Source organism: Saccoglossus kowalevskii, chromosome 13, assembly GCF_978046115.1.
Source record: "Saccoglossus kowalevskii chromosome 13, keSacKowa6.1, whole genome shotgun sequence".
In the NCBI taxonomy this organism is placed as follows: domain Eukaryota; kingdom Metazoa; phylum Hemichordata; class Enteropneusta; family Harrimaniidae; genus Saccoglossus; species Saccoglossus kowalevskii.
Window position 1 is genome coordinate 28,632,189 of NC_140653.1, and position 27,141 is coordinate 28,659,329.

The window sequence follows — 27,141 nt, forward strand, 5'->3', positions numbered from 1 at the left end:
CAATGAAAAAACAAAAAGTAATCATAATTAATATCGACTGTTGGCATTACAAAACAATATGATGCCGCTAACTGAGAAAAAAAATACACTCGCGCAGCACCATCAGCGACGGCGATGTGTACACATTAGTAAGATATAAAACATAGAAAATTTGAATCTCAGTTTCTGCGTGAATTATACCCGGAGACTGAGCATGCGTAGAAGTTTTAGTTCATTGGACTGTAATCTACACCAAATAATACGATAATAATGTAACCAACTCTTAAATATCGACGGTTTATTTCATAATTATAATTAGACTGAAACAGCGAAGTTTCAACATTACGGTGAACTTAACACGCCCGCTAACCTATAGTTGGACGTCACTTACCATGTGACTTTACTAATTTCATACTCTTGTCCATAGAACAGTCACGGTATTATCAACACTTTGTTAGTTAGAGATGATGACGCATCACAGCACGCAAACATTTACAACTCCAACGGAAAGCCAGAGATATCTTCGGGCGTTTCGATTTCCATGATGATCGCTCAGTTTATTAAACACCGTCTCGCATAAAGAACAATATGCAGTGTATTGTTTTGAGTAAATTGTTTCTGTATTTCAAATGAGGGCATACTTATACAAAGGTGTAATATCCGTCCAGAAAAATTCCTGGCGTTAGACAACTTCTTTGCTCAGACTATATATTTAAAGGACCGTATTAAAGGGAGGTGGTCGCCACGCAGCGCGTGTTCGATTTTTGTGTGAACAGACAATATATTTGCACGTGTTGTACACGTCGCTATGACAACCATATCGAACACAACGCAAGGCAACGACTTCAACTATTTCAAGAGATTAAAGCTCCGTATCGTCGCGATGAGTCGTGTCCGATAAGCGCCCAATAAGGACGTGTACACCCACCTGTTTGTTTACACTGAATTCAAACGCGATCTGCGTGGCATGGCTGTGGCACCTTGAATGTGAAAAGTGGTCCGACTTTCATACGTTATTTAGTTTATTAATACTTGACACCCAATTTTAAACCTTAGTGCCGGATGAAAATAATTGTGCAGTTCAAAACGAAGTACTTTTAAATGTCACGCGTTTGTCTCATGTCTTAAGTGGAATATATATGTCAAGGTATGTATCTTTAATTTATGTCGACATTCTTGGGTGAATTGTTTAAGGCATTGAATAGTTTTATATAATAAATAGTGTGGCATGATGTGATGAGTTAAGGCTCTCGTGGCAAACATCTTCGCATAAAGTTAGTATCATGATGTCGCGAACACAACAGAATCAGTGCGGGCCACACGTTTAAAGAAATTTCGGCCGGCGTTTCACATCAATGTTGCATTCACTTGTATCTTCTGATATGCATGTGGTCATCGACTCCTTGTAAATCGGGAAATGTTCGTCATCCTACCAGACGATAATATAGCGCCGTATGCGTCAAAGATTTTCGTTCCCGCGCCGCAGTATGGAAACAATCCCGTGAATATGTGAGTCGCCGTCGGACTCTTTCCGTCGGTTTCCTTCCGTCGGATTCGTTCCGTCGAATACATTTGAACATAACGAAGGCAATACAATACAATAATCCTATACACAGCTGTAATCGTGAATCTGGATTCGATTCCAACTGAATGTATCAGAATATAACTTCGGCATTGCGTTGCTTTTCAATAGAATAGCGGCTTTACCGTTGGACCACTGAATGTTTGTGGAATGTCCAGCATTTGTGCGTTCTTGTGGAATATTCCTTAACATGAATTTCAACTGATACACCGCTGCATAATAAGCATTAGCTATAAACGCCTTAGCCAGAACCAACATAGCATTCGCTCAATCAAGCATTTGGAAAACAGTTTACAAAATGTACTTTTTTTTTGTAATTCACTGGTAAATCTAGCCTGACATGACCGGCGATAGTTATTGCGCCCTCGCCGACGGTTTTACTCGGACGCAAACTAGTTTAACTATCGCCGATCACGTCCGGCTATGTATGGTACATCGTACTGAACGTGTAATTTAAAATATAACGGAGAGCTAGTAAATATGCGCCCTCTACGTTGTTCAAAGAAACTCGTTACGTTGTCTCTTTTCATCCATGAGAAGAGACGGCCAGTAGATCATATTAAAGATAAGAAAGCAGACCGGGAAGAGAAGTCTGGAACAGCGGTCAACGTAAATGCCATGACGCTTCCTGCGTGTGTTTATTCTCTGTTTTTCTATGTCCTTCTCTGATGTGGAATTAGGCGCGCGCAAGTTCAAAGTCTGCATTTCATGTTGGTTCATACGCTGTTGTGCTCTTTTTCTGTTTTTCCTCCTCAGAATCTTTTTGTATAATATCTGAAAAAAAGAGAAACGAAACTTACTATAACAATCGGGCTGCAGCTAGTGCAGTAATAAAACATACACATTCCATAGTACATCCAGAGTCACGCCAAGATATTCGATTGCCTTCAAACTAATATTGGTGTTACCCACACAGAATGCTGGTCATTCATGTGCGGGAAATACAACTTAATCTTAACTTGGTCGGCTTATAAAGGCTGATTGGTTTTGTGCGGCGCCCTCTTTCGGCTGAGAGAAGAAAGCGAAAGTTCCAATTTACCTTACAAATGCTGTCGTTATTGTATTCGTCCAACGTAATGAGATGGTGGACCATGGCGTACTCGAGTAAAGAAGCAACAACAAACATCAAACAAACCAGCATCCAGACGTCTATAGCCTGTAATATAAAACGTGGAAATATATGTACATAATGCATCAACCCTTTAATAGCGTACATACCATAACCACATGTGCGACACGTGTCTTACCATAAAATGTTAAAGGGCGCCACGCATGCGCGAGATACATGGGTCTCATATAAACTCATATTGACTGTTGCGCAGAGCAACGAGTACAAATTGAGACGGTTCGAAGCTTTAATTAGGTATTTTTTAGGTGGTTAGATAGTATCGAAGGAGTCCTCGGCGGTAATTAGTGCAAGTCGCACCCAGGTATAAACTCATACTTGTGATTTTCATTAGAAGAGCGCATTGGATTGTGGGAAAATCAATGTTTATCAACACAAATGTCGCACATGCGCAGCACGATGACTGCCGTGCTTTAAAATACATATTATATACATGCCCTCAAGTGACTGTACACATTTTCTACATGGCAATTCGTGTTGTCGGTGGGTTAGCGTGGTTGTCAGTGTGCCATTTTTTATCGCCTGTCAAAATCATCGTATAAACACAACGACGAATTAAAGTCGTAACTTCTATTTGTTTAATTGTTCAGGGAAATCAAGCACGCCGAGTGGCTGCGGTAACTGTCAAGCAAGTGCCATTGTGAGAATTGATACGGCTATAACGTGACAAGGGTCGCACCATGACCGCACGCACACACGTACGTACGTACGTACGCGCGCGCGTGTGGGTGATAATACTCTGCATACTTGAATTTAAGGAATAGAATCGAAGATAGATTTAATTCTCGAGTGAAAAAGTACCTTAGAAATGTGCATGTAAAAAACACATTCCATGCCCATAGTACACCATACCTCTAACAGCTTTTGATATCAGTTCAGTTATACCTTCTGAGTCGAATTAATCACACCTCCCCAATCCTACACGCCATAATTCATAGGATATTTTAGTATTTATAAACGACATATATAAAGCGTGACGCGAGTATTATTATCTAATAGTATTATTAATATTTTTTCTTGTTGTTTTTAACTCCCGTGTGCTCCCGTTTCGATGAAACATGGTACATAGATGCTCTGGGCCAATGCACAGATTTGATTAGGTTTTGGTAAAAATCCATGCATATTAATTACCTAATTTGAATGATAATTAGCTAATTGTTAGCTGTTCCATGCCTGTTCCACTGATATCTAAAGAACCAGTCATTGGATTTTGATGAAACTTGATACATAGATGTTCTAAACTAATGCGCAGATTTGATTAGTTTTGAGTGAAAATTCGTGCATATTAATTAGCTAGTTTGCATAATGATTAGTCAATTTTTGGTTTTTCCACTGATATCTCAAGTACTAATCATCATATTTCAATGAACCTTTGTACATAGATGTCATAGGACAATGCACATACCTGATATTTTTTTGGGTAATATCAGTACATATTAATTAATTAATTACCTAATTTACATAATTAATTAATTTTCAACTTTTGATATCATCGTAATCATCACATTCCAATTAAACTTTATACATAGACACTCTAGGACTATGCAGAGATTGATTGTTTTGGAGTAAATATGTGTGCACATTAATCACATAATTTGCATAATTAGTTAATTTTTAACTTTTCCACTGATATCTCAACTACTGATATTCATATTTTAATGAAATTTGATACATAGATCCTCTAGCATATGCAGGGGTGAATATTTGTGTATATTAATCACCTAATTTGCATAATTAGTCATTTTTTCAGCTTTTCCACAGATATCTCAAGTACTAATCATCACATTTCAATGACACTTGGGACATAGATGCTGTAGGCCTATGCAGAGACCTGGTTAGTTTTGGGGTAAATTATTGTGCATATTAATTATCTAATTTGCATAACTAACCAATTTCAACTTTCACTCTGATATCTCAAGTACTATCATCACATTTCAATAACATTTGGTACATAAATACTCTAAGACAATAGACAGATCTGATTAATTTTGGGTTAAAATCTCTACATATTAATTACCTAATTTGCATAATTAAAAATCAATTTTAATCTTTCACACTGATATCTACAGGACTAATTATTCCATTTCAATGAAACTTGGTACGTAGATGCTCTAGAGCAATGTGCAAACCTCTTGGGTTAAAATCTGTTCATATTATTTTCGTAATTAGCATAATAATTTATAATTTGTCACATTTCAATGGTACATAGATGGCCTGTTACATTGCGCAGACCTTATTAGTTTTATATTCAAATCTGTTCATATTAATTACCTGATTCGGATAATTAATTTTTCCATCAATATCTCAAGTACAATTAATTTTTAATTAATGTGTCTCCAATACTGTCAGCACACGGGAGTTCTTTCTAAGCTTTCTTTGATTCAGTTTTCAAATTGAATCACATCAACGCAACCTATCGAGTCGCATTCTTCACACTGATTGGAGCTGTCGATCAATCAAAAAACGGAAGTATTGTGATGGACACTTACGATAACACTTGCTGACGTATGCCCGCTTCTTGTATTGCGATAACATCGTACAATACAAGTAATCAGAGCGGGATTTCCTGACGATTGCACGGATTCCACGCGTCGAATTATTCCATTCGAAATTGCTATGACTGATAACAGTGATCTGAAATATTCGGAAGTCTGAGAAAAATGCGCCTATTAAACGTTGCTTGTTATTACAACACAAATTGACGACAACGGATCTTATCGTCGTCTCGTATCGACAACGTCTTATATGGGTTAGTCTTAATGAGACAAGAGCTGCGTGGCCTTGGAAATAAATTGTGCCGAGATTAGGAACGAGCTACACTACGCTGTGTCACGTAGAATGAGGCATTTTTATCAGAAACGAACTTTCCCAATATGATTATTGTTATATTGATTAAAAATAATTATAAAGAGATGAAGATAGCCTAGTATGAATTGAAACAAACTTTATCTATTTTACAATGAATTGTACTCAATATAAAAATAACGCATATGACTCAACAAAATTGGAGAATACCTGGAAATTTTTCGAAAAAATGGTGATTGCAATGTAGTTACAATTGTTGCTATGGCGGAGATAACATGCTATATCGAACGTCGTAGGCTAGTGACATAGGGTAAAAACAATATATGGATACTTTTTGTTTGCCTGAATTATTTCCAAAATTTAGATTTTAATAAATTGACAAAAATATAATTTTTCTTTAAAGGATGCAATGTGGACGAAATGATGATGACTCCCAAATTGCATTCTGATTTGTCTTCAACAAAAACTGATGCTTTTGCACACACGCGCACTGGTATACGTTGGGTGACAAATGAAACCACGCTAATACGCATGCGCAGTGATTTTTATTGTACGTATTAATTAATTAGAGAACGGTATTGTTTTATCAATGATAAATAAGCTGTGTTCTACAAGAACAACGTTTCAACAAATCATAATCAATGGAATCATCAACATACAGTACCACATGGTAATGTTACAAATTACATTTTCTTATCTATATTTCATCTTTAACATTGCGCCCTTAGGAATTGCTCTAAAAATTACAATTTTTGAACACAAATTAATGCTTCTTCAAGTTACCGTAAAACCATACCTCCATGATTGTACAGAATCAACCAATGAATATTCATGACTAACACAATTATGAATAGCCATCTGCATTAACTTCATTAAGACAATATATATATATATATATATATATATATATATATATATATATGTGTGTGTGTGTGTGTGTGTGTGTGTGTGTGTGTGTGTGTGTGTGTTTTGGGATGTTTTTTTATATAATAATATAAATATCACGCTTATTTTTGGGAAGGTATTATGGACATGAAAGCTAGAATACAAATTCTTGATATAACAGCCAGCAAGTGGTAGGAAAACACGTCCACCCGTTTAATAATTCACATATGGGACGTATGGTGTCATGATTTGTGAATGGATCTTATTATTTTGTTAACATTGTGTTCAAGACCTATCCGGCGTGTCAACAGAGGGTATTTTATCAGCATCGCATGATATCTATATTCAATCCTGGCAACTACTAGAACAACGTAATGTACAACGTAATTGTCACATATCCATTTGAATAATTAACTAAATGTCGTGCAAATAAATATATCAAGTTAAAATACGAACGGCATCCCGACGCTACCCGAGATCCACGGTGAACGAACTACATCGTAGTTGATATATTCTTCGGTAAAATATTGTATTAATCATAATTATAGATGAAAACAGTGCACAAGAAGGACTATTTTTTCCGAGGCTCTGTACCAACTTTCTGTTAACTGGCATGGACATTTATTAACTGTGTGTTCAACTTAGGCATCCCTCGAGGCGCCAATTAACTGCATTCTGGCTTCCCACAGGGCCTAATGTCATGGTTGACATAATTTATTGTGAAAATTCTAACTCTAAACAGCAATGATTGGTTTTAGTTTTTCGAGAGACGACCTTTTTGTTAGATTTGAAGTGTTGCTCCTGACAAGAATTTTGCTCAAATTTAGCATTTCTGTTTCACTTTTTATTCTAGCGATGAAATCTATGACATTTTAAAGAATGTTTTACCGTCGCGGTGTATGCAGCATAATACAAAACCTTGCACAGAAACAGGTTGTAATGGACCGCAAATTTCAGGCAGATTTTATTTGACATTCTCACAAAAATATATTTGAAAGTGTGTACATCGACTTAGTTTTTAAAGCTGGGGAGTGGTCGCCTGCGCATGCGTAAGATAGCCATAGCGTGTCATTTCTTTAAAAAAAGCGTCCAACCATGCGTTTTCAGCGTGAATTGTTATCATCGCTTGGGGCTCAATTCCCGCGCGTGCACTGGTGACGACCCATTCCGCTCCCTTGTATTCGTAGTTTAATTTCAATCGGACATTCCATTTTAATGAACTGAAGCTTTCTGAAAGTCTATGATGCGCATAGATACTGCCAGTGCCACCTGATAGTCTCCGCCTCGGGGAATCAATACACGCGAAGACGTCCCACTCACTCGTATTACGGCAGGGATAATATATTTAACACGCCCTCGTGACAATAATGTAATTGAAACAGTACATTTCTTCTATCTAATAATATATTTATATTCATCGATCTCCCATTGAATAATATATAATCCTTCTCATGTTTTCAGAATAACAACGTAATTATCATAACAAGTAATAAGTGAGATAATTGGCAATGTTTTATTGCATACGCTACAATCGTCGCACAGTCGCAGCCAGCACCCTCGAAATTTGGGCAACCAAACAATAAAAGAATTAATATCCACTACTATTGACACCACAAATGAAGATTGTTCTGCTAGTACTATGCCCGAGGCGTAGACACCAAATTCAGAAACGTATCCTCCCCGACGGGTTCTTTACAACACCACTTCACGAGCGATTGTTCAAATGGAAATTCGATACAAAATGCTCGAGGCGATGATGCATTTTACGCGCTGTAGACGTTCGGGAAAACGCAGCCATGGTAAACTTGAAATCATGATGCCGAGCTACAGATCACCGTATCGTAATCAAATATTAAAGACGCAACATGGACGAATACATATTCTATATTATTGTTCGATACTCCATATACCATATAAGATTATGATTCATCCTAAAATAAAAATCTTGTGTTTGCATGTCACCTGGCACAACAGTGTTCGTTAGATGAAAAACCAAAGCCACTAATGTGCATGTGCAGTGATTGTTATAGTACGTACCAAAACAACCAATGCACATGCGTTTTAGGAAAAGTTATATTTTCAACGTATAAATACTCAGACGTGAGAATGAACACAGTAGCGTTTTCATGCCATGATAAATTTTAATTCAATGATGTATCTGTCATTATATAATGTCAAACAGCAACACTGAGAATTGCATGACGTCCATGTTGCATTTTTAAAACAACATAACTGTGACATTATATCGAAAGGTCGATACCTATATTTGTCTATACGTATAAGCATCGACCACGTTTTATGTTCTTATGTTATACAATGAGTTTACGAAGGCATTAATGACTGGTAGTGTGACCTAAGCTGACAAAATAATTGATATGCATCCTATGTGGAAAAAAATCTTCTACTTCACAAAATGTGCACTTTATTTTATTGTGTTCATATTTTAATCATATTTGTTAAAAACACAAAAAAATGTAATTCTTCCAATTCTCAAGAATGGAATATACATTATTTTAATAGTGATTAGAGAATTATAGTTCGCAATTTTGCTGAAACCGTCACCCAGGAACAGTTGTCGGGGAGCTGGTACACAGTTATGATATCTGTTCATCTACATACCTATTGCTAATTGATGATTTACAAACGAGTGTATGTCTGTTTCAACCTGTTCACGAAACTAGTACGTAAAACAGAATCGATATGAGACAAACACTAGTCTCACTATAGACGGTAAAATATAGTTTTAAAATTAGTTCTTCAAAAAAAAAATACTTTACATTATTAAATGAAATCGATTTAGTGAAACAATGATATGAGCAATTATTTTTGACAAATCTAATTGAGAGAACTGGTCTAACGACTTGAATAACAGATCTCGCCGATATAACTTACTTTTTAAAGGGGTCCACCAGGAGAAAAGTTCGGAATCGCGGGAAGAGTCTGAAACCATCGTCAAATGCGGAGTTTCAAAGAATTAATTGCATATTGAAAACAATTCGATATAATTGCTCTAACTGAAATCTTTGTAGAGATCATGCACCTTTAATTTAGAAGATCCGGTAATAAGGTGGAGACATTCAGGTGGTATTATTGTTTTTCTTAAAACTATGTTTTCACAATTTGTTGAGAAAATGGAATGCTCAAAAAATTCCATACAAGTTAGAAGTGCTTGGTTCTGTGTACATACCACCTGCTGGGTATCACTATGCTAACGACGCTATTTTTGCAGAGATTGAATTTATTTCAATTACTTATTATTGTGCAAATGTGTTATTAATGAGAGACTTTAATGCACGGACAGTGATTTTTATCGAAGATGAACATTTTTGTCACGTGGCTATTGGTGACACACACAGTGCTAATATTGATATTGGCGTGCGTAGAAACTATGATGTAGAAAACAATGAATATGAAGATAAGTTATTGAATGTATACAAAACCACTGATCGTAGAATCGTGAATGGACGTAGGCCATCTGACACTATAGGGCACTTCACATGCATAACTTATAATGGGGCTAGTACGGTCGATTATGTAATAGTTTCTCAAAAATATTTTTAGCACTATATGTGATTTACATGTCGGCTGTAGAACTGAGTCGTACCACATGTCATTAAAATTTACCCGAGATAGTGGGGCCATTTACTAGTAAACTGAAACTGTTAACAATGAACGTATGCCACAGCTTAGGCTACTATGTAAATCAGGAATCATGTAAAATATTCCAAGCAAAATGGATAGAAGGTGATTTTGATCATGTGATCCAAATCATTCAGTTCGACATTGATAAATAATGGTGATATTAAAGGCGCTCTCTGTTAACTATCAGATTTATTCATGAGCACTCGACCACGCATGCGTCAGAATAACAAGGGTGTAAGCATTCACTGTGCTGGGTGGTTTAACACTGAATGTAATCACGCTAAGTTAGATTTGCAGAGAAAATTTAATTGTACAAGAACACTTAATTTTTTAATTGATCATCGTAATAGAAAAAAAGATTATAGTGATATGATTATAAAAAAGAAAAAGGTCTATCAAAATAACGAAATATCCGAGTTAGAAAAAGCCACTCGTGACAGTGATATATCAAAACGTTTTGGGGATTCTTTCGAAATGCAGACCAGCACATACCACCCTCATTAGTCCAACTAAATGGTTTAATTATTTTAACTCCTTATTTAATTCCGTTATTAATGTGGAAAAATAACAACGAACACGCAGTATTTGTGATGATTTGTGACGCAGTATTAAATCTGCTGTTCAGGGTGGTAATTTAAACTACCCACAGAAGGACCAAATTACTATCTTTATTAATTGTACAATTTCCCATCTTTAAATCGAGGTTATTATCAAACAACTGAAATTAGGTAAATCACTAGGTAGAGATGGCATACCGCCTGAATTTTACAAATCTTTTTTTGTTTTGCTCTCCTCAATCTTCTTACATGGCATCTTAAATACATTTTCGATACAAGCATTTTCCCTAAGCAATGGTGTGAGGGTATTATATTCCCGATACATAAAAATGGTTCTAGGAATAAGGCTTGTAATTATCTGGGTATCACATTACTACCAATATTAAGTAAAACTTTCAATAGAATTGTAAATGGGATGAAATTACTGATTTCACTAGAGATGAACAAGCGTGTTTCAGGACAGGGTATAGTACCATAGATAACGTATTCATTATTCGCACACTGGTACAAAAATATCTTACAACCAAACGGGGACGTTTTTATCGTGCTTTTATTTATTGTGTCAATATGGTAGTTTTATTTTTCAAAAATGGTAAAGCAGGTATTAGAGGTAAAATGTATTCCATTCTTAACTCTATGTATTTACAAGTAAAATCATGTGTCTTGACAAGCCATGGTCTGACAGGCTTCTTTAACTGTCCCGTTGGAGTGCGTCAAGGTTGTATTTTGTCACCTTTTTTGTTTCCTGTTTTTAATAAATGATCTTCACGTAGAAGTTCAGTCAGACGCACTTTTAGGGGATAATGTTGGATGTTCTGTTGGTTTAACTAAGTTATTCTGTCTTCTTTTTGCGGATGATTTAGTTTTGATGTCTTATAATGCAATTGGATTACAAGAAGTACTCGATTAGTTGAAATCATATTGTGATAATTATCATTTGAGATTTAATTTAAACAAAACCAATGTTAGTAATAGTTTTCAGTAATGGAGGAACGCTACGAAGATACGAGAAGTGGCGACACGATGGGCAATTAATTGAAGTAGTGCCGTATTACGTTTATCTGGGAATAAAACTCTCACTACGTGGTTCATGGTCAATGTATCAACAACATCTAGCGGATCAGGCTACATAAGCGCTCCATGCACTAATAAAGGTTATTATATGCAAAATTGGATCAGTGCCTATCTCTCTATGTTTTTAAATATTTGGCACAAAAACTGTTCCAATAATGCAGTACGGAAGCGACATTTGGGGTTATACTGAGTCACCTACTGTTGCTTCACATGCCTAATACACCAATAATCCATGCAGCAGTAAGGAGGGAACATGGTCGTCCCACTATGTATTCTCTTCATTTAGTTAGAATGGTGAAATATTGGCCGAAAATACTCAAAATGAACCAAAATCGTTACGTTTATCAATGTTACAATTTTCAACGCACATTATCTGACTCAAACAAAGAATGCTGGGTTAAATCATTAAGAGGAATATTATTTAGTTACGGGTTTGGGGAGTTGTGGTATAACCAGGGTGCTGGCGATGAAAATGTGTTTCTTGGCTTGCTTCGTCAGCGGCGTTTCAACATCGATCTCCAACAATGTTAAAATCATATAACTTATATAAACTTAACCTGGAATTAGAATCGTATCTTGTAATTGAAATGAAAACAGCTTTTCGACTTGCTATGTTGAAATACGGAACATCAACACACAGCCTAATGATTGAAAAGGAACGCCGCTAAATGCCTAGACCAAATAGAATTTGCCAACAGGCAGTTTGTCGTAGTGGAGTTGAAGATGAGTTTCACAAACTGTTAGAAATTGTGCTAAATATTTATTTTATTTCTTTCGTTAAAAGAGAAGCGTTGTTAGAGGAAGCAACACTTATTGTATTGTATTTAATCTTGTGACTACATATACTAATGATGTATCTTTGAGTGTACTAGGGCCGGCGGCCTACGGTACTTTGGAAATAAACATTATTATTATTATAAAAACTGGTCCAATGATGAAGCGATTCTGTACTTTCCATTCTTAGGGGTTGGGCGTAGATAACAAAATAGGGTTTTCAAGGCTTTTTCTAGTCCAAGCTAACCATTTACACAACAACCCAACAGATTAGAGCGGTTCACAATATTCTTTTCGTATATATTTTGTTTGACAGTTTTCGCAAAGGCGTAATAGGGGGAATTAAGTTCTAGTTTATGAATTCTAAACTTACAAAGACACATTTGCACCACCAGTAGGCGCAAGATAGTTGTTAAGAATAATTTTCCTTGGGAGATTGTTGAATCCGTCGGGTATGACATTTTAAATATATGTATATTAATGAATTGCACTGCTAATGTGTTAACATTAGCGTATTTAAACATTTGCTTGAGTAAGCGAAATATTTACAGGGAATGTAATGTTGAAATTCTATCCAATTTGATATTAGTACGCAATGCAATAAAGTCACGTTGTAGTGGAATTGACTCGCTTCATATTGCTCAATGACTGGGGAAGTCGAATGTAAATTTAAACATAATTGGAGATAGATTCACGCCGTTAGCACGGATAACGATATCAATGCATTGAATCAAAGGAGTTGTCATAGATCACGATTATTACCAACATGGTTGCGTGACGTCAAGGCGTCACTCGAGCTTCGTGTACCGATTTCAACGCAAATGCATTAACCTAGTTCATGTATTAATGCAAAACTAGCTCTTCGAATAAAGCGCCATTGTCGAATTTATGTACGCATTGTGTCGCATTGAACACGGCGCGTTGCGCCGACGGTGGCGATTTGTATACCAATCCGGGCAAATTATAAATATTATTCCAGAAATACATACTAGTATGCCATTCGCATTGTATGGTGTGGATTGTGATGTTCATTGAGGGGACCACTTCAGCGCGATTGCTCAGAGAACCGTTGTCGCGTATACTGACACATACGACCGTCCGCCGCGAATAATCTGTGTATAGAGCAGCATGACACAGATAAATGCAGTGAATTCATTAACCAATATAGTAACCTAATGTAACAAACACGTAATTACCACATGAGGCAATCCTCATTCTCTTCACCAACCACTTACTAACCATTTAAATGGAAGAGTTGTTACGACGAATCGTATTAATTTAGGGCCCCGCGTCACGTACACAACGAAAAATACAAATTCGAACGCATGCTACGCGACGCCGGGATGAAACGCTGGTTCGTTGTATGGGATTACACTGAAAACAGCATGAATCGTCAGAAGCAAAAAGCCTGTGTAGATATCATTTTCAAAATTGTCCACGAATCATGTGTCAATGTCACTATGTATCCTTTGATAAAAAACATAATTACCTTCAATGCATATCCCAATAATTGTCCTACTAATATATTTCCCGAGAGTTTTGCGGAAATAAATCTATGGATCACACTTCCTGGTCACGTGGAGAATCTCCAAAGGTTTGAGCAATAATAATTTGAAGGATTCTGATCAATATTTGCAATTACTCGATGTACAATTACCGAGTAATTAACGTCATTTCGCGTTTTCATCGTGTATAAGTGCGGTTTTCTTTGAACTTCGAAACTCACTCTATTTATCGCTGTCGGCTCACAACGCAAAGGGCATATGATCAGGGATTTATGGTTATATCTTTAGAGGGGGAATATGAGTTGAGAATTACTGATTGATTTGAAACTGATCCTTAATCGCCATCGGTATTACTTGAGTATAGGTTTGAGAAAGTAAATATGTTTTTGAAACATTGAAACCGCGAATTGCGCATGCGCGAGTTGACGGAACACACAAACATCACGCGCAACATTTCCACATTAATATCATCATCCAATTTATCATATGCGTAAGAAAGTACATGGCAGACTCACGTGGTCGCTGCATGCTGAATGCCGAGAATTGGAGTAAAGAATACTCGAGTAAACAGAATTCGAATCGTTCGATGGATATAAAGCAAGTCATTTGAGAGTTGGGCCAATACTACTATAATCACACTTATATAGTTTCAATTTATTTATATTACTTGTGATTGATGAGAAAAACAGTACCATCTTTCACTTAATTTTAAACAGAATCCAGAGGCGCTACGCAATCTAGAATATTAATGAATCATTTATTCGACCAGAAATCAACAACATAAATGAATAAAAGAGAATAAATATATGTTGAAAGATTAAGATATAAATAATCATTTATATTCTTCTCACGAGTGAGGATTACAGGCAGTGTCGCGCGGTTTGTAACTCTGACGCAGAATTCAAATATTATACAAGGCGCGATAGACATGTAATCACTATCTGTGAAAATGTGTTTAATTTATCGGTACCATATATCAAAAAACAAGCAATAAAAACGCTTATTTCAATAAAATAGCCAATTTGACACGATCCTCAATCACCTTTTTTCATCACCTTTATTTGATGTCGGTGTTTGCACAGGTCGCAGCAAACTAATTATCACGCCTTTGGAAATGAAATGCAATTTGCCAAGACGCATCTAACATATATATGTAACCACGTGAACGGCAATGGTAAAACAGAAAATTCCCTGTAGATACCTTTACAATAAATCGTTTGCTCTGTCGAATTAAGTGAACAGGGCAAATTCACAAAAAACGAAATAGTCACTATCTTTAGTTATATTATGCTATTTACCAAATGGTATTTGATTATCAGTTGTTCAGCAATAAAGCATCTTGATTTTCAGCATGTCGTGGCGGTTTTTCTCGGCCCGATACCACTTGTGACAAGACAGCGATGATCGGGATTTCAGACGATGAGTAACCCGACGATCGATTTGTGATAAGCAAAATTCCCAAGGCACTTGTTAAGTGTGCATATACTAGTGCGTCTTTCTCATTTTTAACGATCAATCCCCTCCGGGAAAGTCTTAACTGGCGTATAACGGCGGTAAATCCATGGCAATTGATTTTTCCAATAACGGAGCTATTAAACTATTTTGGTCGAAATAGTCGTAACTGATGCCCATTCATGGTGCGGTACGTCAAAATTCAAGCACGATTTTTCTTGTTTCATATGTTCATAAAGAACTGTGTACATTTTGACTACTTGGATGCCGAGGCAAATAACATTCACGTCCATACATAAATATAATTGCGCCAGTAATTTCAGTCTCCTGTACAAAACACGATGCCGATGGTCAAGTTCCAAAGAAACGTTTATCGTGGAATAATTATCGTCGAAATTTATATAGACGACAACAACGACAATGACGTCGACAATAGAACATATTAAACGCTAGTTTCGTTGTGCAGCGAGTTCACCGTACGTGGTTTGAACAAGAACCTTGACCCAAAGTCACCTCTCATGAAATAAATCACATATTTGTCTTTATCTTTGACCTATAGCCAATAGTGAATTACGTCCATTTGATACAAAATGTCCAAAGCAAAAAAAAAATACAAACAAATAAGTGAAATATGCAACTCAGAAGTGATACGCAGCATGATCGTTTATACTTACCGTTACGTAGGAAACCTTAGGTAGAATGGAGTGCACGCTGATGGCCTGGGTTGTCACGGTCAGTACAATGGTCACTCCAAGAGCCACGCGAGCTGGGGAGGCTAGCGGATTAATCCAAAACGATACCCATGATAGTATGACCAATAGCATGCTGGGAACGTAGTAGCTGATCCAATAATAGCCCAGAAGTCGTGTGAATGTAAAGTCCACCTCGATGCAGGAAAAGTTACCTGAAATTGAAAATCACGAAATTAATGTACGCAATTGTGTTGCCGTTAACACAGCAATATAACATTTTTTTCTATGCAATTATTCGCTTTTTAACATGGACGACCCTTTCCGCCAATGAGATTGCAAGACTCATGATTTATATTCCCTGTACGGATTCTAAAGTTTTAACTCAGCCGTCTTGAATTAGCTCCATGCTTCAATGATAGGAAAACTCCAGGAGAACACGAGACTGAGTAACATCTTGGACTGTTTAGTTATTCCAACTTGAATTTATTTTGTAATGAATATAAACATTGCGTAACAGAGATAAATTGTCTCTAGCTTGGAATGCAGCGCCGCGTCTCATATTGCGCTAACTCATTTCACCTCAGACGTTATTTGCTGCGATTGAATCTTATCGCTCGGCGAGAAATTTCCATAGGCCCTAAACCTATGCCGCGCTTAACTGACGAATGGTAATTGTGTCCTCTAAGATGAATGCTCGGAGATGATTGGTAGAGGAAGGATGAATCATACTACACACAGAATAAAAAATAAATTGAGGACATTGTTGCTACTTGTTGCAATGCAAGTAGTCGGTCATAACATTTATACAAGGTACAAAGATTGATTTACATAATACAATGAAAAAAGCGTGTTTGTTTGTTTTAGGACATTTTACAATTGTTTTCCATGGAAACATATATCTCAATATCGTAAAAAAAATGCTCGGGGACATAGGGTGAAAAGAAGATATATGGTTATTATATATAAAAATGATTATTATCAATCACAACTAGTAGTATATCTTATTATTACATTAAGCTGTCATCGATACCGCATCAAGGCGATTTCACAAACGAGGTGAAGAAAAGGCGCGGCTCACGGAGATCCGTAAATCTCAAATAATTTCATTTTTTTAAATGATCATTGGGGCTTAAGGTCGCCTGGAACGGTAATGGGTTTATGTGATTATCGTGCATTCGAAAATTGAATGTTAAATCCGATTAAAATCATAAAATATTTGTCGCCAGAGCGAATAAAGCTTTAAAAATGGTAGACTATATTATAACATGGAGCTCCATGATTATAATAATACCTTTTAACAAATACCGTGTTTAGGTTATCCTATTGAGTTTTCCATTTTGCTGAAGGATGGTTGTCGCAGTGATTCTCGTTCGTCTATATTCATGCGAACACTAACGTCGGACAATGAAGCGTCTCGACGGTCCTTATTAAAGATCGAATTGTGTCGTAGATTCTGCCGTGTTTGCAATTAAAAAAACTAGGTCCAGATATCTCAATTGAAAATGTGCATGCAATCTACGTGTTGTGTTGATGAAACGTGACATTGCTCACGCACCGAATCCTTGTTCCGCGATACCATAAGACATTATTAAGATATTACGAAACAACGCAACGTATCAGTCGTGCTATCAAATTTGTCACGCTATATAGTTTGGGATGAGCATCTAGAAAGCAATATTTGTTTTATTGCAGTCTGGTGACCGCATGGCGCCGTTACGTTGAAGACAGACTATAATACTAGTACTGTCTCCGTGGCCGAATGATGCAGTACAATATAAATGAGACTGTTTGGTGTAAGATAAATAAACGAACACATCCCGCACACCCAGAGACGCGGTATATATTAAATATTCCACGATTACTCGGAGCTTTGATTCAGTGATCTTACTTGGGCGCCACAGTAGTTACAATCGATACGTAACCAGAGTATTGTGTACGTCGCATGGGACCCATACCGAACACGTGAGACCCGGCGACTGTGGCGTGGAAATACAGCATTTAAGTGTTCCTCATTTTGCATTTACGCTGTCGTTTCTAGGAAAAGAATTGCTCTTCTATGATTGCGATGTTGTGCGAGATCAAAAGATTATGGATATGTCTTGCAAAAACCAAGCCTTATGATACGTTATGTCGGATGAAGAAGAGATCTGTCACTCTTCACATCAACGAACTAAAGAAAATACAAAAAAACTCAACAATAAAAAACATTTGTCGCTTTAAACGACAATGGTTACCAAAGTAAATTTATATTCATATCATATTAAGAGTTCCAGATCTCACGTCACCTTTCAAAAGTCGTATTTGCAAACATGTCTGTAAGTAACTCCATTGACGTACCTGTGTAGTAGAGCTTGTCACAACGAAGCAATTCTGTTTCAGAGACAAAGTACTGCTGTAGATGTCGGGTATGTTCCGGCATTTGTAATGGCCCCTCTGGTTTCCATAGAAAGAGAAGCTCTTCCGCCGTGTAACCATCTACCATTGGAAGTAAAATAAATGATTACATAACATTACTCGCACATAATAAACACTCAAACAACTCTGTTAAACAGCCAAACTTGCCCCTAACGGTTGACAAATAATAACTTACAAGATTCTAGTTGCATTCCACAATACTGCTTGTCCATGGGGAACCGGGAAAAGTCCATGTTACAGGATACCTTGACGGAGAGTCTAGAAAAACAAGTTAGGGACGTAAGTAAGGGAAGCCTTCCTAATATTTTAGCAGTAATGTGTATTGTATAGTGGACGGTTGAATATAATGCAGACTACCCGAGTAAGATGGATTCTATTTAGGTTGCAATTGGCATTGGAAAATTGAAGAAGAATAAACGTAGATCACCTAGAGTGATTTCTCCGAAATACGATCACGAAACAACGACTGTTATTATTACAAGCGACGAACGAAGAGTGGAGGAGGGGGGCATATTTGCTACATATATCGAAACTATTCAAATAAATTTTCATAAAGACCCAACACAGACGAAATAAACGTACATTGTTGTGTTATTGTTGTTGATATCATCGGAATTAGAATATGATTTATCGTAAACTAATACTATTACTTTTGCCGCACACACATTTGTATTCTCTCGATCCAAAATAATCTTTGCACATGTACAGAGAAAAAAAGAAAAACTAAAAATTGCATTTTCTTCGTATATAAATTAACCTCTTGTGTCTATTGTATATATAAATGAGCTAGGTAAATATACAGTAACAGGCACATTTAAAGTTAAAATAGAAGCCGGCCTGCCAGTCTATAATTTGATAGATTCATAACACGACTACTAAATTACCCTTTGCTCTGGGATTCCTTTTTTTAAATTTAATAGAATAAATTGAAGTGTAGATGTGATTACAATAAGCGGATACTAGATTAAACAGCATTATTCACTTTCAGTTACGACCCACGTAGTGTCACAGTCGTTAGAGATAATTGTTAATTAGATAACTAAATATAAAACGTAATCGGTGGAAACTGACAGCAGTCTACCCTACGAAGTTGTTATTTCAAACTGTTCTATTTAATATACTACCAGGATAAGCAAGCCATATTTTTGTGATTAGAATTTTAGTGAATTCTAGTTTTGAATTGACGGAGTGATACATAGAGTGACTAGTGAAATGGATGACATTTTATAATATTGCCAATATGTAATTATGATTTCATTTCGATTTTGTAGCATGCTGGGTACTTGACAGATTGGTTTTGTGTGTTAAATAACCCTACTTTCAATTTCGTTTTTCATTGTTGCCTATGAGGATCCTAGTTTAAAATGTTTTAGTAGCAACTGACCGCCGATCGCGAGATCCCGTTGAGAGCGAGAGCCCATGCCCCCATTCTCCTTCCATTAGGCCTTTGCACGTATCTAACTCTTCGGAGTTCGGGTTTCGCCTTGAATGAGTATTCCTTTTCTTTCCGCCTTCTCGTCCACTGTTCCCTCGACTTGTGTAACTATGACATTGACAACGTTTTGATTTGATTCGAACGCCATGCGCTATTTAAAGACAGTGTCGACTTAGCTAAGCACATAACATAATCTCACCTCATACTGTAAAGCACGTCGCCATTTCCGGCAAACCTCACTAGAACATTGTCTGTGGTGATATCGTGAAAGTGCGAGTCCTTCTCGTTGAAAAAGAACAAGTCCGGTAGCCATATCTTGTCGAGGAGGGTTCCTGATGGCGGTATGTTCGTGATGCTTTCGTTGTACCGGAGGCGAGGATCATTCCATTGTTGGCGAAGAAACATGCTAGTGTCGAAATCCTGAGCGAGCAATAAATAAAAGTATGGGAGAATGTTTTCAGTGATCATTGTGTATATAAGTTAGTAACTCACTTGATATGGTGACAACACCATGTAATTAAGGTGTCCTACGGTAACAGTGTCTCGGTAAACCTGATATCCTGCTCGCCTGTAAAGGATATACTAATTTAATAATATCAATTCCTCGGGCAATTATAAATCTGACATATCGAGGATTAAAATCCACTTTACATGTACGCCGATGTGTTCTAGAATAAGTACAGTCGTTAACATTCTTTAATTGGAATCGTAATGAGCAATTCCATACGTGACTACTACAGATAAGTATATGCTTTGAAGTGTATTTACAGTATAACTATAAAATACACTTTGTAATTAGAATTAAAAACACACACATGCAATTGTCGTTATTTGCTACTCGACGGCAAACTGGAGACATTTCTATAATTAGAAAAGGGAATAGTGGGCGCAATTTGCTCAAATAAATCAATAGATATCATGTAACTTTTGAAGACATCATTTGACTGCGTTCTTTTGCACTGTACCTCCAACCGAATATGCAAAAATACGCATACGCGCGTTCGATCAATTAGTAGTTGGTTGAGTAGTGAAGCAAATCGACACATGAATAATGTTCAAAAATACACAACTGTGTATATTACTTTCACAGTGCAAACAATTTTAAAATAAATGATATAAACATATCCATCAGCACATTAATGTATAACTAGCACAAACATTAAACAAGCCATAAATGCACCAGTTTATTACACAAAGAGACACCAAATGACGCAATCGCCACACTTTCCGCTGTCAAGCATGACGACATATAACAACCCTTAAACATCGATATTTCCGTTTCAATTTGGTTGATTACGATGTAATGCTTACAATTGTTACGGTTGGTGAATGTATAATAGGGATCTCGTTGTTTTCGATTACCATATACGTTCTATTAGCAAGGTTAGTATGTCTAACCCATTGGGAGTTCCTGAACCGTTAACACACTTAAATCCAGGATTGGATTAAACTAAATGTGCGTAAATGTATTCCGTCTTGTCCCTTTCTTAGAGTTGTGCTTCGGATTATATTATCTCTGCCATATATGCATTCGCAATCTAAATATTTGCAAATTGACTTATAATTTACCGCTAGAACAAGTTTAGTAAATACTGTTAAGTGCCGGGTTACGTCGATTCAATTGCGACTGTCGAGAAATCGAATATTGTCTTTAATATTAGCTTCATCGTAATCTAATTATATTCCCTAGCCATAGATCGAAACGGCAGATTTTGGATTTGAGAATAATACTTTGTTTTAAGTTAATCATTGTCAGAATTGTATTTCCAAATATATGTAATTTAATTACAACTACTGGGGATATAGTTTATGGCAAATTCGTGATATGATTCATAATCAGCCAGCACACTAGTAAGTAGACATATCAAACTGGGCAAGTTGTTTGTATTGAATCTACCAACACTCTGAATTTAATAATAAATTTCGTTTTTGAACCACGAATATGTACCACACGTCATTCCACATCGACTACATTGACGACAGGGCTTTTTTACATACATACATACAATATAGCCGCTTCCAGATTTATCAGCTGTTAAACAGCCACCCTTCTTATCGGCAATTGTTCAACGTTACGGAAATTGACGTGCGTCCTATGTGTACGTCAATACACAACCACGTCATAGTCAAATCTAAGACATCAACTACGTAACCACAATAGCGCTCGCGAATGATTGTAGATGCACTGAACTGCGTTGTTCTGAACAAATGTTTCTCGTGGCGACGGCCGAGTAATAGAAAGTTCAGATACACAAGAACCATCTTCGTTCGGAACTGAGGTTCGTATTATTGATTCGTACGTACTATTTCTACGTCATTGAATATATAAGACAGCGTGAGATAAAGAAACAATTTGAATCAATTGGATGTCGAGATCAAATTATCTAGCGTGTGGAAACGATTAGTATTTAGTGCTTTAGAAATTGTTCGGAAAGTAATCCAGTGTTCACATTTTGTATTTCAGGTTTTAGCGTGACAACTCACCATTGTGACTTCAGCGATGTTATCGATACGAATAATGAATAGGTCTACGTTGACTCGAACGGTGTCTCCTGAAAATAAAAAAAAAGATGCATATTTGTTAATCTTTCAATAATATGGTTCACACAATCTGTTATACTTACAGCAATAAAATAATGAATTCAGGAAGAGGTAATTTCTAGAATACATGGGGTTATTATTAGTATGTCGCTCGATTGACTCGCAATAACAACTGTAATATTATAGTTTAGTTCTCCATTTCCATGCAATTTTAAGTTCGTCAAAATGTTGTTATTATGAATTTTGACACCGTACGGATACGACGTTATTTTTAATTTGTTTTTATATATTTGAGCATTGAACGGAGTCGAAACTTTTTAATGTGTAGTGATCGTACCACACGCCGGAGTATTTACTCGATGAAACAATAAACTTCTCTAGTACGCATGTGCACTGGTTGTTTTTGCACGTACATTAACGATTATTGCACATGCGTATTAGTGGTTTTGATTTTTCATCTAACGAATTCTGTGGTGTGTCTTGCAAATAAAACAAGAACGATAAATCATATTGTGAATTGGTCTATGGAATGTCAATAACAATTTTGTTTTCGTCAACTTGCATTTTTAAAACCCTGGAAGGTACAACTTTTCCCCCTCCCAGCGTTCTGTCAAGACATATACTGAAAATACAGAACTTTTATTTAGTTATTACTTTTTGAACTTATCTAATTTATCTAATCTAATGCATAAATTGAAATATCTAATTCCCCATAGATAAGAACGATAATGTGTGTTTAAATAAATATCACTCATCCAAATCATTCGTTACATACAGAGGTTGACAGTTACTTGTTGTCCAGGTATTAATAGCAATGAACCGGTTCAATGTGAACAGCAGTGCTATTTCGGTCAAAATAAAACAAATACTGGCAGTCCGATCGTGTAGCCTTGTCACGCACGTGTCAGATTACAAACAATATGACCCTTTGAATAAATATCACAATAAAAAAATAATCTTTCTGAAGTAAAGCAAACAAAAATATTGTTGTTGTTTGCACCGAAGTCACGTATGTACAACGCACTGTTTTGCGCTTTTCGTGCATGTTAACTCGGCATTGCACAGTTCTCAAATTTCACAGTTTGGACCACCAGGATACCTTCTGTATAGGAAAGGGGCGTATTTGCAAATAACAGAATCACCAATTCCACATGTTTATGAAATTGGTAGACATCCCATGAAAAAGGGTTAGCTCTGAAAACATGCTTTGGTATATATTTAAAAGAGAACCTAGCTGCACTACGCCTGTCAATGCCATTGCTTTTAAAATGCTGGGTTTTTTAAAAACTTTTTCGCAAAACTTTTTTCAAATATATTCAAGTATTTTTAAACTTCCATAAACTTACATATGTCCGTAGTTTTTTAGATTACTATTTTCAGGCCTTGTCAACTGACCAGAATTATATTATTTGCAATTTAAAACGTCTATACAAATTAATCACCACGTGCACGTTCATATGTATGATATGCAGCATTTGCTGCGAGGGTGTGTACTGACGATCTACATATATGTCGCCAAGCATAAACGATTCAAATGTGGATTTGTAAGACTACTAAAAAAAATGGCAGGACAATCGACAACGGGAGCTTTAAATATATTACGACACACTTACGCACAATTTTGACTTTGAAATTAATAAAAATATATTTAGAGGGAAAAATACGCTGTGAATCATAAAGAATTGAAAAATATAAGCTATTCTGACAAATTGGATCGAAGTAAGCAATATGATGAGACGGTTTCTTGAACGTGCTGAAATTACGCACACACGTAAAAGGTGTCCTTTGTTGTGTCTGGGCATGGTTGACGCATCGCATAGTAATTAGAACACCGTCACTGAAATGGGGCATATAAATAACAACAGATAGTATTATATTTATAATGTTGTGAATCAATCAATATATCTTTAATCAATATATTTATAATCAATCTATCTGTAATCAATCTACTATTGCGGCATCGTGTGGTATACATGCAATACTAACCATACCGGTATAAATTCATTGTTAGCATAACTTGGAGATGGTGTCCAAACAACTTTGAATATCAACATTTTAGTGACAAAGATGGAATATTGAGCCATCACACGCCTGCGCAAAATATCGGGTTTGGAGGAATGTTAGGTTTGCATGTACGCTGAGTGCTTGCTTAAATCACATGTGCCAATTATGGTAACAATAATACACTTAATAATGGTGCCGTCACACATTTTGCAAGCTTGCGTAAATTTGACTTTTGAAGAGAGAGCCAGAGCCACGGGCCTTTTTAACTAAGCCTGAAGACAAAATGTGAGCCCTTCAGGTATTCACAGAATGACAAGGCGCTTCAGAGAACGACCACTACGTGGCAGACCCTGACCAGGTCGACGTCAGGTCACAAGTCCTGATGAGGAATGCCAACCCTTTTGTCAGCCCTTCCTGGCCAACAATTCCATATGCCCCGTAGAACCTTCAAACCAACGTTGGAGACCAGACTACACTGAACCGTCTTCACTGAGCCAGTCGCGCTTAAGAGCTGCTCGTTCAGCTTGGACTCAACAATACATGTATTTGATAGGTCAGCAATGGTTTCTGTAGTATTCACAGATGAATCTAGGTTCACCATGCAGAATAATGATACCCGCATTCTTGTCCACAGACGCTTTGGTGAACGCTTCATGGATACCACGTGGTGGTGACAAAATACATGGCATGAGATGTCTTTACCACAAATTCTTTCTTCTTAATAATGATGGCAAATTAACTGGATTGCGTTACCAGCTAGCTCATTGATTGCAGAGACTAGTGAAAACGACGAGGAAACTTTGTGTTGCATGTATAAATTGCAAGTGGGAAAAAAGTTCAATAATATAATTCTGGATTCGCATTTGCAATCCTGCATTTCAGATCACTCTATGCAAAAATGTCTTTCAGTTTGCGGTGACGGTTTTTCTTGCTTCAACTACGATTATTGCGTTGTCTGCTAAATTATTTTGGATATCGCGTATACAAATATTTATTATTATACAATTTAATCGTAAATCTATACAGATTTAGCATATTATCTTATATGAAAAACACAGTTCCCTTGATCCCACAGTAAATTATGTTTCCAAATTAGCCAACTCAAATACGAAAGAAAAAATTTTTTACTGAGTTTTAATACATTTTAAACTGTATTCTGAGAGTAGAAGGCTTTTTGCCAGGTTTGTACGAAAACAAGGAAGAACAAGGACAAGGAACGGGAATCGAACCATGCCAGCGAATGGTCGTCCACTTGTTAGCTTTGGAAAGACATTTAACAGTTAAGTTATTTGGACAGAGTGAACTTCTAAACCTGTTACACCTAAAGTGTATACTATTATTTTATAAACCACGTCCACCTCGTCTATTTGTATTTGTATGTGTAACATTCCACGATTTGTTTTATTTAATAATGCTTACGAATCTGGACTATTTGGAATTTTAATGTTTCCATATTAGTACGGGTCACTCTATTTAAATTTGTGGCAAATAATCCGCACACGCAAGTGGCAAGGAACACGCAGGTTCTTGTAGACTAACAAAAATAAGTTCATTATTGCGCAGTATTCAAGTTGTCCGTTCTCGTGGGAACACTGAAGCTTCGTTACTTCCATGGTAGCCATATACGTTTATAACATTACAATTAAGGCCAATGCAGTCCCTCCGCGCGTCTACAAATGCTAATTAATGTTAACATACGCCACTTGGATGGATGAATTATCGCGAGAAGTTAGAAGAAAGGTTGATTTAATACAACACTGTACATTAACAATTTCCGTTTTCATGAATTACTTCACTACACGCAGCGTGTGGTATTCACCTGCAAACATAGTTCAAATTGATGAAATTGTTATTCTATGTAATACAATTCTGACGAAAAAAATAGTCCACGGATATTATCACTTATCTAATGTACCAAACATTTTCACATTTTACATTAAAACGAAGAGACTAGTTTCACATCCCAGCACATGCCGACTACTGCTCGGCGTCGTGACACGAATTTGAGGTAGCTATTGGGAAAAGGGAGACCCCGTAAAATATGGTTCCGTCCCGTGTAATCAAGCCATGTGTAATTCCTTTTATTACAGATTCTAATCATATTGTATTGTGGGTTCCAATAGATACGTTATTGTTAATAATGAATCAGTAGTATTACCAGAGATATTTTTTATTGCATTTCATGTGATTAATGAGGGAGACTATATATTGGTCCAACAGATCGGTTTACTGAACATCTAGGACATACTAGGCAGGAAAATCATTCTTATTCTTATTCCACTTCATTTTAATTCTAGTGAAAAAACATTTCATATATGTCCATTTCTGGTGTATGTGTTGCCAATGACAACGAGAATCAGCTCAGGTGTATCGAGCAGAAAACTATATTCTGTTATAGAACCGAAGAACCACAGGGAATTAACAAACCGTTCAACTCATTCCCTGCGCTTTCTGCCTAATGCGGTTAATACATGTTCTATTGTGGAATCTTTTAGTGTATTCATTTTATTTGTACGTGTTCATACGTTCTCGTGTTTTACCTATACGTTTAAACATTTTCTTCTATGCTATCGACCCATTGCTAGAAATGACTAGTTATTTTGAATAGTTACATTGGACAACGATTATTAAATATTACCTACTATATCATATCGAGGTTACCATTTACGAGTT

The 27,141-nt window shown here is 36.5% G+C and overlaps 1 protein-coding gene across 1 annotated transcript in view; it reads right to left on the reverse strand.

Annotated features, from left to right (window-relative positions):
- Positions 1 to 252: 252 nt before the first annotated feature.
- Positions 253 to 27,141, reverse strand: part of LOC100373456 (glycine receptor subunit alpha-2-like) — an 80,249-nt gene continuing 53,360 nt past the window's right edge. Inside the window, exons 3-9 of the mRNA XM_002730819.3 lie at positions 22,408 to 22,475; positions 20,123 to 20,343; positions 18,664 to 18,746; positions 18,411 to 18,548; positions 16,056 to 16,285; positions 2,601 to 2,717; positions 253 to 2,335 (exon numbers count right to left, since the gene is read on the reverse strand). Of these exons, the coding sequence (XP_002730865.3) occupies positions 2,060 to 2,335; positions 2,601 to 2,717; positions 16,056 to 16,285; positions 18,411 to 18,548; positions 18,664 to 18,746; positions 20,123 to 20,343; positions 22,408 to 22,475 (1,133 nt within the window). The 3' untranslated portion in view covers positions 253 to 2,059. The remainder of the gene's footprint in view (positions 2,336 to 2,600; positions 2,718 to 16,055; positions 16,286 to 18,410; positions 18,549 to 18,663; positions 18,747 to 20,122; positions 20,344 to 22,407; positions 22,476 to 27,141) is intronic.